General features: G+C 43.9%; 2 protein-coding genes across 6 annotated transcripts in view; both read left to right on the plus strand.

Annotated features, from left to right (window-relative positions):
- elmo1 (engulfment and cell motility 1 (ced-12 homolog, C. elegans)) overlaps nt 1-8,288 on the plus strand; it is a 93,146-nt gene extending 84,858 nt beyond the window's left edge. For all 4 annotated transcript variants that reach the window (XM_035620103.2, XM_035620102.2, XM_035620104.2 and 1 more), the window contains 4 exons: nt 2,492-2,599; nt 3,272-3,354; nt 5,630-5,707; nt 6,629-8,288. In XM_035620103.2, the coding sequence (XP_035475996.1) occupies nt 2,492-2,599; nt 3,272-3,354; nt 5,630-5,707; nt 6,629-6,829 (470 nt within the window). In that variant the 3' untranslated portion in view covers nt 6,830-8,288. The remainder of the gene's footprint in view (nt 1-2,491; nt 2,600-3,271; nt 3,355-5,629; nt 5,708-6,628) is intronic.
- A 4,135-nt stretch (nt 8,289-12,423) lies between these two features.
- LOC118291985 (4-galactosyl-N-acetylglucosaminide 3-alpha-L-fucosyltransferase 9) lies at nt 12,424-15,330 on the plus strand. 2 transcript variants are annotated; one of them, XM_035620576.2, is made up of 3 exons: nt 12,424-12,747; nt 13,532-13,627; nt 13,717-15,330. In XM_035620576.2, the coding sequence occupies exon 3, from the start codon at nt 13,724-13,726 to the stop codon at nt 14,849-14,851; it is 1,128 nt and encodes a 375-aa protein (XP_035476469.2). In that variant the 5' UTR covers nt 12,424-12,747; nt 13,532-13,627; nt 13,717-13,723; the 3' UTR covers nt 14,852-15,330. The 2 variants fall into 2 exon arrangements, with proteins under 2 accessions (XP_035476469.2, XP_035476468.2); XM_035620575.2 differs by lacking the exon at nt 13,532-13,627 and having other exon boundaries at nt 12,425-12,747.
- Nucleotides 15,331-15,539: the final 209 nt, after the last annotated feature.

A 15,539-nucleotide genomic window follows, 5' to 3' on the forward strand; every position in this document is an offset into this window, starting at 1 on the left:
GGAGTCAAAGTGGGATAGAGGGAGAGTGGCGGTGGCAGCATTTGGCCTGCGTGATATGCTGCACTTCAGTCGTATGGCATTTAATCTGCTTGAGACCTGATCCCCTCATTTCTCTGTCCTCCTCCTTGCACTTGTCGTCACCCCCTCTCTGTCACTTTTCACATGAACGCGTGTGAGGAAATTTTAAAAAACGAAACAAACAGCGACAAGCACAGGTCGCTGGTTGGTTCGCCGTTATTGAATTGTTGCCGTCAGTCGCCCTACAGGAGGTGCAATTTCTAATAAGTCAAATCGGATTTTCCCCGTCTTTACATCAATGCATTCTGGCATTTTATGGCCCCGATCACGATTCGCCTTGGCAGCTGTCACCCTGATGATGTCAAAGCTCGCCCATAAATGCGAGAAGCCGCGCGCAGACTAATTACGGAAACCAAAACCCTCAGCCGTTCAGGAACGGTAGCCCCGCACGCAGTATATAAAGCAGCTCACGAGCCCTGCTGGATTTAATTTAGCACAATAGCCTGTAGGGTTACACCGGCTTTAATCTGCTGCAACAGAACGCTGACTGTGGGGGAGCCGGGAGCCGTCTGCCTGCTACAAGCTACTGCAGCTGCAGCCGTCTGTGCCTCCGAGGACACTCGAGTCAAGGACATGCTGTCTCATCACACTCCTTCCCTATCTGCCACTCCTCACCTTTTTTTTGGTGGGGGTGTCTTCTTTGTATCTCTCTCCTTGTTCAATGTGTGAATGTTTACCACCTTCATATGCCTGAACTGTATCTAGTCCTCTCGCTCAGATCTCTTTTCTTTCCGCCCAAATATATATAAATATAAATATCTATCCTGGCCTCCGTCGCCTCTCCGAGCAGTTGTTCTCAGTGTGAAGAGTACTTTGCCTTTCAGACATTCAGGCAGGCTGAACATGAGCAAAAGCAGCCCTATAGCGAGTGTCAATTTCACTTAGTGCTCACTTGAAGGGTGAATTTAAATTCAAGACGAGGCTGTTGCATACGTAAGCTGGAGCCTGGTTCATTAGTCAGTTTTTTTCCTCTTGCCTTTTCAAGTGCACTCCTCAGAGACACGTTCACAATTTTCATACTCAAATATGGTAACTCTCAATCTACTGCCATGTGTCTCGACCCATCTCTTCCTTCAGCATCTCGTACAAACTATTTCAAAGTCCTCCAGCCTGCAGGGACTCGAGCACCGCCATCTAATATTAATTTAGATGACTTCAGACTCTTTTCTCTACCCTCCAAAGTGCCAGTCTGCCCATTACAAGAGGACGCTTCTCTCTAAAAGCTCAGGCTTGATGGTGCTTTGATATTTGGAAGAAAGAGTTCCACCTGCGCGGCGCGGTCTTTTAAGTGCAGAGTAGTGGCAGGTAACAGCGGCGTGGGCTCGGGGAAGTGTGGGTAAACGCTGCACTAATGGAAAAGTAAACTTTGAAATTTCGTCGCGATTCTGTCTGTTGTCATTCCGAGCTTCGATTTCGCATTAAGACAATTACAGTTACAGTTAAATGAAATCCTACCGAGAGCCACGGTGTGTTTCAGCCAATGGAAGAACATATGCGTGTCTGTGTACGGACACGCAAGCAATCAGTCAAACTGAGCAGCGGACGGCGTGCCCCAGCGCCTCACATCTCCCTCTGCTCCCCGTGGACCGGTGGCGCTCTGCACCAAGCCTGGCACCAACAACTGTCGATTTTCAGCAATTAGGATTTGGGACTGTGCCGCATGTGCACACGCCAGCTAGACCTCCCCACCCGGTCACTGCCAGCTCCGCTCGGCGCCCACCTTGGCAGGGAGACCTCCTAAAGAGCAGCGGCTGGCCACAGAGGCTGGTGGAGGAGCCCCCTTATAGACACAGCTGGTACATAACAGGCCACAACTGATCACTCATGACATCAGCCAAGACCTTTGTCTTCTTAATCTGGCAAAGATGTCTTGCTTACGTTACGTTTCACCTTCGACAAAATGAGACCCTTACATTTTTTGCGTCTGAGCTCAGAACTGAGTGAAACTGTCTCAACAACAAGAAGTATGGAGTCGTATTATGAACATGAAACATTCAAATGATCTCAGCCATAGCTGCGGCTTTCTGTGGGAAGATTAGACATTTTGGTTCCTCTGCTGAAGACCGGCTGCCTATTTGAATTTTCTATTATTTTTAAAAGTAATTTAACAGTTAAGATTTATCTAGTGTGTATGTTGTTATGGTTGTAATCATTCATCAATGTTAAAATGATCAAGGCCCACTGCCTGTTTTTGTTGCCCATCAAGAGCCCTCCCTCATGCACGGCACTACAGCCCATCTGCGGATTTTCCTCAAGGCTGTTCGCTCTCCTTTTTTTTTGTCTCAGAATTTTTGGCATGACCATTTTCTCCTCTGTTGATGTCTTCTACCAGCAAGTTATTTCATAACTCTTCTAAATTTGTCTCCTCCTCCTCCCCCCTTTCTTTTCTCCTTCTTCTAATCTTTTCTTCCAGATAAATTTTGGTATTGCCGTCTGTCTCCGAACCATAAAGTCCTGCACTATGGAGATCTGGAAGAGAGCCCTCAGGGCGAGGTGCCCCATGACTCTTTACAGGACAAACGTGAGTGTCAAGTGAAATCATTGTCTTTACCCACAATGTATATTTTCATTGCAATGACCATCCTGCGAAGCTCATAGTATTTATTTAAAAAGGTACATACTACTGAAGGCATACATACCCAAAACACAGTGTGGGTAGTGACACGCAACCACAAATAACACCAGTAGGCGATTTATTAATTTTTACCAGAGGGGATGCTACTGTATGTTTCCTTTTAAGTTATTTTCACTCCCCTGTAAGGTAGTGGTGCCGACACCCACTGTGACGAGGGTTTACTTTGGGCCAATAAAGAGTTTCCGGTGCCTCTTTCTCTCGCATGACATCCCATAACTTCCATCACTGAAACACAACGAGTCTCAATGGGTAAACAGAAGGCCCAAATCTCGTAGGTGGTTTCGACTTCTAAAAATGAACTGCAGATTTGGTCAGCAGCACTTACTATAGCTCACCTGCACACCAAGATTCTCTATCTACACTCTCTCATTCCAGCCGACTGACTGGCGCTGAGAGTCATCACCAGTGCTACTCATGATTCTTGCTCAGTCACAGAACTGGGCCGGCTTTTAAGTTTCAATCACTCGAATAAACCAGCCATCCGACCGGGATGGAACAGTTGTCACAGGAATGTTGTTGGTGGTGTTGTTTTTGAACTCACTTGTGTCCTCTCCGCAGTGCCTGTGGCTGATATCAAAGCTGTTATCACCGGCAAAGACTGTCCTCACATGAAGGAGAAGGGAGCCCTAAAGCAAAACAAGGTGTGTGTGTGTGCGTGTGTCTGTGTGTGTGTGTGTGTGTGTGTGTGTGTGTGTGTGTGTGTGTGTGTGTGTGTGTGTGTGTGTGTGTGCATGTAGGTGGGTGGGTGTGTATGTATCCCGGTGGGAGAATGTGTTTCTCTGTGCATTAGAGTTGCATAAGATGATGTCAGTTACATAATTTTGCTTTGGGGAATAACACAATAACTTGTGTCTTAGTTTCACTTGGCACTGAAAGGCGTAGCCATCAGCCGCGTTGTCGAGAAATAAATCCTAAGTCCTTTAGCTGCAGACACAAATCACAAAAGAGCCACTGAAACATGCTGACATCATATCTTTGCGCCGCTTAAATTCGAGAGTAACACTCATGGCATAGTCACATAGCGTGCCCTCTGTGGGACCTTAACCGTGATGAAAGAGCCATCTTGTATGCGTTTGTGTACACATCAGCTCTGCCTTTCCAAACCTTCAGCCCCCCCTCCCCTCCCCACCCACAGGACTATGATATATTGGATCTTGGATAAATAGCCATGAAGACAAAGGAGCATGCCTCCTCCCTGCTCTATCTCTTTTATTACCTTGTCGATAAGCACAGGTCGAGAAGGATGACCCCAGGGGGATCTGCAGGCCGTCTAGCGGACCTGTCCCAGCCTTGTGAATGAGAACACAAGCACATTTCATTAGTCACTGTTACAAGTTCAGCCAAAGTCACCTCTGCGGGCTCTGGAGCGGAGCTGGCATGTGGACCATTTGTGGGACACTGAGACAGAGGTGGGAGGGTGAGGTGGCAAACATTGTTGTCACATTTTCTCCCTTCACATTTGTCCATCACATGCAGTACTTTGATATCTTTCATCGTGATACTTCATGCAATTATTTCAACGTTAGTGCCACATGTGCCTCAAGCAATGCGTGTCATTTAGAAAACAGGTGCACCGGCGTGGAAGAGCAGTTTGTCTGTCATCTGCACTGCACTTTGCATATCATTACCGAAGCAAACCGTTCTGCTTTATGTGCATCTTCAAAAGAGGGGGATCGCGCGAATGACTGGTGGATATATGATAAATGTTGATGATTGCACGCTCTTCTGTATTTACCAATGTTCATTAAATTTGCAGTGGCTTAGATTTGTGTTAAATATGCTGTGCATCCTAAGAGCCGGTGTGAGATTTGTGCCGAAAACGACACTTTAAAAAAGCATGTGAACAAGTGAACACAATGTCCTTTTTATTAAACCAAATAAAGAGTAAAGTTGTGTTTATGTGGTCATATACTTTGAGTACTGCTATCAAAGCTGTTGATGCATTGTGGGCATTATACTCATTTGATTTACAAAAGTTAATTTTGGTGGCATCGCTATTATCTACAACCACCACTTGGTATTTACCATGTTCTGTCCACTACTTTTTCCTGAAGTAATTAATAGAGTTAATTCATTTCAGTAGCATTGTCTTGTATTCTGTTACAGTCCTGTTAAATGAATGGCATCTCCTCAGCCTCCTGAGGCACTAAACTAAGATGGGGAACATGGTCACTTTATACTGTATCTGCCTGTTGACATTGTTACTCTTGTTTATACAGCCTTTTCTTTTGTGTCGCTAAGGTTTCTGTATAAATACATTTTTAAAAGAACTCTCACCCATTTGTTTTTCAAACTTTTCAATGAAGAGTATGTCTTCAGAGAAAGTTCTTAAATTGAATTTTTCCTTTGATAAATATTTTTTGATCTCCCATTACTTCAGCAGAAAATATTTCTATTCAACATCACACCAATGTTTTCTTCAATGTGAACCTCCTGATCTGAGACAAATCCCACGAACTGAAGCTTTGCCTCATTAAAAGTGTCTAGGTTGCAGGCCCAGATTGTGTAATTGCCTTCCGCCTTAGTAATTTAGACCCTAATTTCACACAGATTTGGGGGCACACATCTAATGGATTGCTCTCATATGTTTGTGCATCCCAATTCTCTTCCACATTGCATCTACCTTAAATCACATTCAATGTCTAGTAGCTAAAGTTATCCCAGGTATTTCTCTCTGTGACTTATAGCTGATGAGTTGATGTGCAGCTGATGTGACAGACGGGGATGAGAGAGGAGGAGAGGGAGCTTGTATTACTATGGCAGAATTGTGGTGCAAATCTCACCTGATCTCCCTTCTCTTTTTCTTTCCTCACACATTTTTTTTCTTTTCTTTTTACCTCTACGCCCACTTCTACCACTCTGTCACTGTCTGCGTCTCCTGCTGGCTTTACCCTTCACAATCTTTCCTCTACCCAGGAGGTGTTAGAGCTGGCCTTCTCTGTCCTCTATGAGTCCGACGAGTATTTAAACTTTATCGCTCCAGACAAGCATGAGGTAAGCCGAGCGCCGTCCAGCCCTGCAGCTGTTGACGGTTGCCGACAGAATGAACGGGCGTCATTGCACTAAGAGAGGGTTTGTTGTCCATGTGCAGGTGTAGATATGATCTGAAAATGATATTTCCCGGAAATGATCACCAGAATAGATAAAGTAAAACTGCAATGTATAATTGGGATTTGGACTCATACCAGACTTCAGTCGCAAAACTGAAGACTTGAAACCCCACTTGGATTTTGCTGCTTTGAAAACTGAAAGGGTTCTGTTATGTTTACATTCAGTATTACTCACCAAAATCCATTGAGTGTTAAAAAAAAAAAGTTTAAACATATTTAAGAGGAGAATATTAAAAAGCGGTGTCATTTTCTAATAATAAGCATTCAGAGAGCTTTAAAAAAGAGTGGTCAATATTGATAAAATCCTCTATTATGATATACGTCATTTTATATTTAACATCAATATATATCAAGACAGAGTAAATGTTCTGGAAAATAAATGAGAAAATGTGGAAATGATATTTATTTGATTTATGGATCAAATATTTAGCTTATCGAGCAAATTAGGACGTTCACATTGATGCATGCTCCTCTAAGGATAATACACTTTATTTCCTTGGTGCCTGTATCCAGAAACCTTTTTTCAAAAAAAGAAGTTTGTAATTAGGAGAAGAGAGAAGGTGTCCCTGCACCATTTCTCTTGAGTCACAGCGTACAAACACTTTTCTCCCTCGGCGGTTAGTTTCTTTTATGCCTGCATGTCTCCAAAGCAGGTGGCGTCTGTATCTCGTCAGCTGCTTTCTTTGAGTTTGGAAATATGCCGTGCTTAATTATTGTTTGTAGAATTTTTAGAAATATTCAGTTCATTTCTGTCATTGCTGATTTGTGTTAATGTTGTGTCTACCTCTGTCCCTGTCCTCTGCAGTACTGCGTGTGGACAGACGGTCTGAACGCCCTCCTTGGTAAGGAGATGACCAGTGATTACACCAAATCCGACATGGACACCCTGCTCTCCATGGAGATGAAGCTCCGCCTCTTGGATCTAGAGAACATCCAGATTCCCGAGGCCCCGCCCCCAATTCCCAAAGAACCTAGCAACTATGACTTTGTTTATGACTGTAACTAGATGAACAACCGTACAAGACCAAACCCAGACCCGCCCAGCACCTACTGTACTCACTGGACCAATACCCTTTTTCTTATAAACTGGAACAAAAATGAATCAACCCATTTAATGTAAAACACAAACTGTGATTGAAAGAAATAGGATTTATTGAACTATTTTCCTCTTGCTTCTCCTCTTTACGAAAGAAAATGGTGCATATTATTAGGCTCGGTGCACTTGAGGGACTTGCAGAGTCATCAGGTTGCCATGGAGATGAGAAACCTGGAAGTTTTTGTTTGGCCTGTCGTGGGTCATCCTGCATATTCTTCCTCGCTCTCCTGCTTTGTCTGATGTTTCCGAACCTTCCCTTCTTCTTCTTCTCGGCAGAGGTGCCAGCTGTCATCTTGCTTGAAGATCATTGTAGACAAATGCTTAGAAATTCTATTTGATTCAGCTTCCTTGTTGTCCTCGTCTGTTTATTTTATTATTTTTCCTCAGGGCTTTTGTGTGGGGAGGGATGGTGGTGGTGTGGTTCAGGAGCAGGGAGGGACATGGGGTTTTGTGCTTTGTTGTCACTTTCCCAGCAGTATTTTCTGTCACATTCCCACTTACAGTATTTGTGGCAGCTAAATGTTTTCCAAGAGGCTGAACGGACGATTGAAGTACATTTTAAGACAAAACTTTTGAAAAATAGTCTCTTATATCGGCTCTGTCCTGCTACTCATTTACTGAAGACTGTTAGAATAAGTTGATCCTCAAAATCCAGGAACTGTACTACAGTATAAAGGCCTCTCTTTTTGAATATTCTAAGGTTAATGTTATTATCCCACCGCTGCTCTTTGCATATTGTTCACATATACACCCCGTTAAGCACTCCCATTGTGAAACACACATACAAACACACACTCGTCTCTCTCCCTCATTTGAGTCTTGCTTGTTGTAATGACTGCTGTACACAACATTCCTAAGCAATATTTGAGCTTTTTTTGTTTATAATTTGTAAGATGGTCATAATTTAGTGATTTTGAAATTGTGAAACTGCCAAGTTGTTTGGTATAACAAAGAGGATGTTAGTATTTGGTAAAGAGAAGTTGTCTTTTTTTTGTGTGTTTGGGACTGTATGGCCACAAAATTGAAAGTTTATGTATTTTTTTAATTTAAAAACAGATCATGGTTTTTATTTTCTAGTATGATTTATATATTTTCCCCTTCCTATTTAATACCTTCAGATGTTCTTTCTTTAGGATTTTTCAAAGCCCCTCAAAACTGCTGTTTACATTAAAGATTTAAGAACTGTAAGCACTTTTTTTTCCATTTCCTGTCTTCATTCATGAACCACATACAACTAAAGAACTGTATCAGAAGTCATTACTCCAGTCGATTTGTTGACAGTTTAGTGTCAGATGGGAATAGATTTGGACCTTTAATCGTTCCATTTAAAGGTGAAGCACTTAGTAAATAAAAAAAACATGAATTAAAACCTCTGTCATCATCTGCCCTGTTCATGTGTAAGAGTATAGTATTCACAGAAGACGATGTACAAAATATAAACTGCCCTTCCCAAATGTGGATTTTACCTTTAAGGACCCCTCTCGTTATGTCAGCTGGATATTTACGAAAGGAGCTTCTGGCTTTATTTTGGATTTTCTGAACATTTATATAAAATATATATATTTTTTTTTTAAATGAAAATAAAGTTTGGATACTGGCCTTTTTACATTTTGAGATTATGCACATTAAATCTCATAATGTCAGTACTTGACCTGCGTGCTCCGCGACACACACAGGTCCTGATCCCACCACCTCCTCCTTCAGGAACTCCAGCTTTGTCTCCTTCTGTCCAGCTGGTGTCCTGTGAGCTGCTCCTGCAGCCAAAGCAACATAAGACGTGGCACTGGACACCTAGACGCAGGGGGGAAAACTGCGTTGGTTTTTGTTTTTTTACTTTGTCGTCTCTGTTGGATCACTTTGAGAGCTGTCATGTCATCCCCCAAAAGATACACAAATAGTCTCCTCAAATCTCTGATAGCAAACATCTCAAGTATTTTGGCTTCAAGCTCAAATGTCATCCCACATGAAAATGATCTGTCTGCATTACCATAAGTTCCAGGTTCTAGATGTGAAAGAGGGCAGACGATGCCAATTGAAAAAGGTAATGTTAGTTTGGTCTATAGAATGTGTTCTTCCGCTCTATAGGTTGCCTTAAATGCAGTAGAGTCTGAATGTCTGACTCAAACTGTTCTCAGATCAGTCACTGCTAAAACTGTCATCATCCTTAAATATTTATGTGGAAAAAAACTGTTGAACTCTGTCATGTTTTGTGACCCAGAGTGAGCAATGATCGACCTTTGTTTTTAAGCTGCAAACTTTATCTCACTTTCCTTTCCTGTGTGTGTGTGCGTGTGTGCGTGCGTGCGTGTGTGCCTGAGTTTTCCCATTACATGCCTGGCTGTGTTGCAGGATATTTATTTCCCTTCACACAGGTCGTAGCAGTCCCCTACTCCACCGTGTGTGACACCATTTCCTGCTTGATGGCTCTATCCACCACCCAGCCCAGGGCCTCCATTGAGCTCTGTCTTAAAAGGAAGATTGTTCACTCTCTAATGGATACAGATGCCCCCGTGCTCATTAGAAATGTAAGTCAGTGCCTCACAGCATCTGTCTCACACGCTCTTGGGCGAAAAAAAATGGGAACATTCTCTCTCTCCCTTGCCCAGCATCCCTTCTTTTATTCAGTCCCCCAGCATGCAGATAGTTGAACAGTCACGTTTAAATGGCTCACCCCCTGGGAGGTGGACGCCGCGGTGTGTTGTGGGCCGAGAAGAGCCAGTCTGTGGAGTGACTTATTCACTGGAGCCAATGGGCGTGATGAAACTCTATTAGCCACTTGTTTGCAAGGATGGGAGAGAAAAAAAACATGGAAAGAGAAGGGTTTTGTCAAAAGGAAAGACAGAAAAATGACTGAGCAACGACCAAATAACAGAAACCCCCCAACAATGCCATGAATTAATATTTTTGTTCCAAATAAACCATTTGACACATCATATACACTTTAATAAAACACTAACGCATTGTTGTGGGATTTTCTGTCCTGCTGGTTGACGTGTTTGAGAGGGAATGTTGTATTCTTCGGCTCGGTTGCCTTGTGGAGCCAGAGGCACATGTTGCTAGGTCAGGATGTCGTGTGTCGTAGATCATCTTCAGACAGAGACAAAGAGTTTCTATGGAGATCTAGGAGGGGCCACTCTCCGTCCGTTAGATGACGACGCGTGATTCTGAGAGGGATAAATACATCGCTAAGACTGGGACAGGCAGGATTTTGGATATCACCGTATGTACACCGGATATGCACTGTTCACCTGTGATCTGTGTACCGATTCAGAACACTCCTCAATATGTTGACCTCTGTAATAAATACTTCTGCGCAAGACATCCACGGTCTCTGTTTTCCTGATCCAACGTCAACTTCACTGGTTTTTTTCCATTACACACATGATTTTACAACTACAACTACAACTACAACGAAACTACAACGAAACTATTTTTTATCCTCAACCATTTGAAAATAAAGAAATGCAAGAATGTTCACTGTATCGTTCAACAGTTTCTGCAGCATCAGTCTCTCCAGAGTCTAGTCCCCAGCACACAGACAACCTATGACCAGTCTGTCCAGTTTGTTCATGTCGTTGGCCCTGATGCTGCTGTCCCTGCCTCGGCAAAGTCTATTGTACTTGCCACAACAGACTAGGAAATTATTTCCAACATCTTTCTGCGTACATTGAAGGACCTAAGCTTCCTCAAGAGAGGAGACTGCTCTGTTCCTCCTTTGGACATGCCTGTTTGCATTCCAGTCTTTTGTCTAGGTGTAATCTGCATCCCTCCACCCCCTCCACAAGAATGGAGAGTAAACATCTCTCTGTGCGTGCGTGCGTGCGTGCGTGCGTGCGTGCGTGCGTGCGTGTGTGCATGCATGTAAGACAGCAGAGAAAAGGACTTGGCTGGCCTCATTACAAGTTCTCTGCGACTTCACGCTGAGTGAGTGTGTGACAGCAGCCTGAGGGCTGCAGCCAGCAGGGTGCAGCTCTTCATCTTGTACAGCAGGACACATCAAATGAGATTAAGGCAAGAACTGATTAGATGAGTACAGATTCTTCCACGGCAGACTATCATAAGTGTTGGCCAGGCGTGCAGACTCAAACGCCTGCCGCCCTTGTTAGTGTCCATTTGATAGTGTTTGTAAAGTCAGCTTAGCCAAAAGCACAAAGAAAAAACACTTTCTACTAAGCATGCAATTAAAACTGGACTGCCCAGGACACTGGCGGACTCAGGAGGGGGGGCGAGGGGTGGGGGGGGGGTGACCCCATGGTTGAAAACGTGTCGCTAAAGTGCCCTCTGGAGTGGGGGAAATGAGAGGAAGTTCCCTATTGTTAGCCCTTCACATGGGAAAAATGATGGAGGAGGGCCTCTATGGTGCCCTTTCACGCAATAAATTATGATTATGATTATTATGTGCCCTTTAGAGAAAATTCTTAATGAGTGTACTTGTAGTGGAGAAAACGTGATGCAGTGCCCTATAAGGTGCCCTTACATTGGTCTAAACTTGACGTTCCCTATATGGGTGCCCTTCCAATGGAAAAGGGTGCCGTTATGAAGTTCCCGCTATGCCGCCCCTACATGACAGTGCCCCAAAGGGTGCCCGTTTCCAGTGGATAAAATGTGATGCAGTGCTGTATACGGAACTCCTACAGGTGATAAAACACAATGAAGTGCCCTGTTCGGTGCTACTCTAATGGAGAAGTGCCCCATAAAATGTTGATGCAGTGCCGTAAGGGGAGTCCCTACATGCGTTGAGAATGTGGGGAAGCGCACTAATAATGGATGCCCCTCCCGTGGAGAAAAAATGTGATGTGGTGCCATATGGGTGCACTTACAACGGGGTCAACTTGAGAGAAAAAGAAAGAAAAAAAAAGCCCCTCTTAGATGCCCTTCCAAGTGAGAAGAAGTGTAATGGCAAAATAAGATAAGGCCACGGCTCTCTCTGCTACTCGACAGACTGACAAGGAAGGCCAGCTCTGTCCTAGGATGCCCCTTGGAAACAGTGCAGGTGGTGGGAGAGAGGCGTGATGGACAACGACTCCCACCCCATGCAGGACACCGTCTCTGCACTGGACAGCTCCTTCAGCGACCAGCTCCTTCGCCCTGAGTGTTTGAAGGAGCCGGTGTGGCGAGGTCTGTCCTTCCTCCCTGCTGCTGTGAGGCTGTACAACCAGCACTGCTCCGAATAGGCCACACACAGGACCCAACCACTGTAAAAGAAGAATTCACTGGTACAAAAGTGCAATAACCAACTGTGCAATATTTATATTTATTCTCCATGTGCAACTACTGCTACTGCTCTGTATAGTATTTATATATATTTTTTTTATTTTGTTATATTTTGGACACGCATGCTGCTTTTTAAAAATGTCTTTAAACTTTTTCTGTATAGTCTGCTATTTCTGCTATTTCTGAAATTCTGTGTACAGTGTATACACACACACACACACACACACACACAGGTGTCGTGCAATAGGTGCCCTGTCCATTCTTGCGCCCTGCCCCGCCGGCAGCCTGAGTGCGCCACGGATCCCCCAGCTGTCACTTCCTTGTTCCGCTGTGCGCCAGCTGGGAGACGGTTAGTGATTTGCGCAAAATTAATTCCATACGAAAAAATTACGCGGAACGGTCTACGCGTCGGTCGTGGCACACCGCGGACCGTGTGTAGCGTGAGTGTGCTCGGGAAGTCGAACTTCCACAATCTTCTGTGTCGCTCCCAGCAGTGAGAGCAACTTGTACGACTGGCTCGTCTTGTTGCGTCAGGACGCGCGTCCCCTCCAGTGTCTCCCGTCTCACAGTGTTCCAGTGACAGAGGCCTGCCAGGACTCAAACCACCAGGACAGGTGAGGAGAGCTTTTTTTTTTCAGTTCTGCGGCTCCAATCTGGATTCATCTGAAGGATACAATTATTGACCCCTTTATTGTAATTATTATTTTTATTTTTGTTTGTAAATTGGAGGCAATACAATACAAAGCATGCATTGCACTAGAATCTACAGCCTCTGTTCATGAGACCACGTTATTGCTCTCTCGTTTTTTGTTTGGTTTTTTTTTTGCTGCTACAATCTGATCCGCCTTGGTGAGGTCCACATGCATGATGTACTGTTGAAGGCCCGAGGCTGAAGCTAACGTGTCCGAGGCAAAGGGAAGATGTGAAAATGAATAGGACAGAGCCTGGTAGCGCAATTATTATTAGAAGCCTATGATGAGGTTCTTATTTTATTCTTAAAATACCTGATCATTGTGTGACCATCCATTTGGTTTTTCATGCTACACTGAGTTATGCTGTAACTTTTATTTTAAAGGGCCCATATTATGCCCCCTTTTCCACACGTTACATTGGTTTTCAGGTGTGTGAACTACATGTCTTTGCCATTCCATGTCAAAACACCTCAAGGATCAAGCCACACAGCACCCTCCTCTTTCTGTATAAACAGCCCTGTGAGACGCACGTCAAGGGGGGGAGGTGCTGCTCAGGTTGGGGGCGTGGTCGCCCCAGTAGCAGGAGTCAACTTACGTCACTTGACGCCCGGGCTGTGAATGGCTCGTTTACAGACCGTCTGCACGGCCAACCCAAACCACGAATCAATGACTCATTGTTTTCTTTTCATTCTCCGTGGGCTGGCAGACCCCCCAGATAACCAAATATACGTGGAGGCAGGCTGAAAAGGTGCCTGGAGCATAATATGGGCCCTTTAAACTCTTCAACTGTGTGATGACTTATGTGAGGTTTTACAATTGGCACAATGCATATTAATTGATGAGAAAATGTGATGCCATTGATTGTAATAAGTGGATCTTCTTTCCTTGCAGTTTTAACATGGCTGCTCCGACTTCTTCTGTTTTACGGGCCATACTGAAAGGGGCCCTGGTGCTGGCTGGCATCATAGTCCTGTTGTCCATGTACTATCGGTCTTTTCCATCTCCAAGATGTCATCCTTCCCCAAAGCAGCTGACTAAGCAAGACAATTCACAGAACGAATCAGTGGCTACAACCCCATCAAGCAGCCTACCAGGAGAACAGCAAGCCGACAAACCTGTCGTGCTGCTGTGGTTTTGGCCTGAAAGCAAAAAGTTTGATTTTCAAGTCTGTAAGAAGCTCAACATCAACAACTGCCGTCTCACAGATGATCGATCCTTATACTCCAGCGCTCATGCAGTTTTGATATTTCACAAAGCTATCAAAGATGACCTCTCCAACCTCCCCACCACACCCAGGCCCGCATTTCAAAGGTGGATCTGGTTAAACATGGACCCACCCAGCAACACACTCAAGATAGCAGGCATTGAATCTCTTTTTAATTTGACCGCAAGCTTCAGGGAGGATGCAGACATCCATGTTCGCTGGCAACTGACTGCCAAGAAGCACATGGATGACAATTTTGTGCTACCAGAGAAAGAACACTTGCTCTGTTGGATTGTGAATAGCAGTGACCTGGACACACAAACGGGGGAGGAATACCGCTACTACAAAGAGCTTATAAAATACATCAAGGTGGATATCTTTGACAGCTCCTCTGCTGAGAGTTCAAGGGGTGAAAACTATTTCCGAACTATCAGTAGCTGCAAATTCTTTCTTTCCTTTGAGAATTCAGATCACAAAGATCACATTACAGAAACATTCAATGGTCCTCTTGCAGCTGGCACTGTGCCGATAGTTTTGGGCCCACCGAGAAAAAATTATGAGCGTTTCGTCCCAAGTACTTCCTTCATACATGTAAATGACTTTCCTGATCCCTTGGCACTGGCTGAATTCCTCCTCAAATTGGATGACGATAATGAGGCCTACATGAAATACTTTGATTGGCGACATTTCTACAATGTCAGACGTCATTTTACTGAGGAGAATCATGCGTTTGCGCTTGCTATTTGTCAGGCCTGTCGCCATATAGGCATAACCCATGAGTTCAGAGTTGTACGTGATCTGTACAAGTGGTTCTTCATATGATTATTTGTACTGTACCTGTGATGGACTTGCTACAGTACAGAGATATTCATCAATGGCTCCAACACATTAAATTGTACTTTTGGTGAAACATCATAGGGAGTCATATCATTCTTGTCCTATAAAGCTCATGTATCTTCAAACCTTTTTCTTTTTTGAGTTTTGTTGACACTATTTTCAATTCCCTCAACCTACAAAATAACACTTAATATAATAATATAATTTTTATTTTAATTCTAGAAGTGTCTCTGTATCTGTGTTAATAATACCACATGCTTGCTATGTGAAAATTCCCAACGCATTCTTGAGAAAATAAATCGTTTTGTTGCTTTTCTCATTTGAGGTTACCATAAACAGAAACATCAAGGTTATTCTAAACTCTCTAGTTTTCCACGTAAAGTGACCTGGCTTGACCTTTGTAAGGTATTGAGTCCTTAAATTGTACCTGAATTTTTTTGCAATATATGTATTTAATTCCTCAACCCATCAGTCTTTTGTGTTATTTCTGGTGTTCTGAATTAATCATTTCTGCCCACTGTGTGTGAGAAAGTGAGTGTTTTCCTGTGCAATAGGCATGTAGAAAATGTCAACAGACTAGAGCGCACAGAGAGGAGATGCCTGTGAGCGGGTTTTTGTGGGAGAAACTTCAGACGAGATAGCGGATCCAAACGCTCGTTCATCAGCGGCAGCC

Source organism: Scophthalmus maximus, chromosome 22 (assembly GCF_022379125.1).
Source record: "Scophthalmus maximus strain ysfricsl-2021 chromosome 22, ASM2237912v1, whole genome shotgun sequence".
NCBI classification, from domain to species: Eukaryota; Metazoa; Chordata; class Actinopteri; order Pleuronectiformes; family Scophthalmidae; genus Scophthalmus; species Scophthalmus maximus.

What these genes read in the sequence shown, in the direction of transcription:
- LOC118291985 (XM_035620576.2), top strand. Translation starts at nt 13,724, where the DNA reads ATGGCTGCTCCGACTTCTTCTGTTTTACGGGCCATACTGAAAGGGGCC.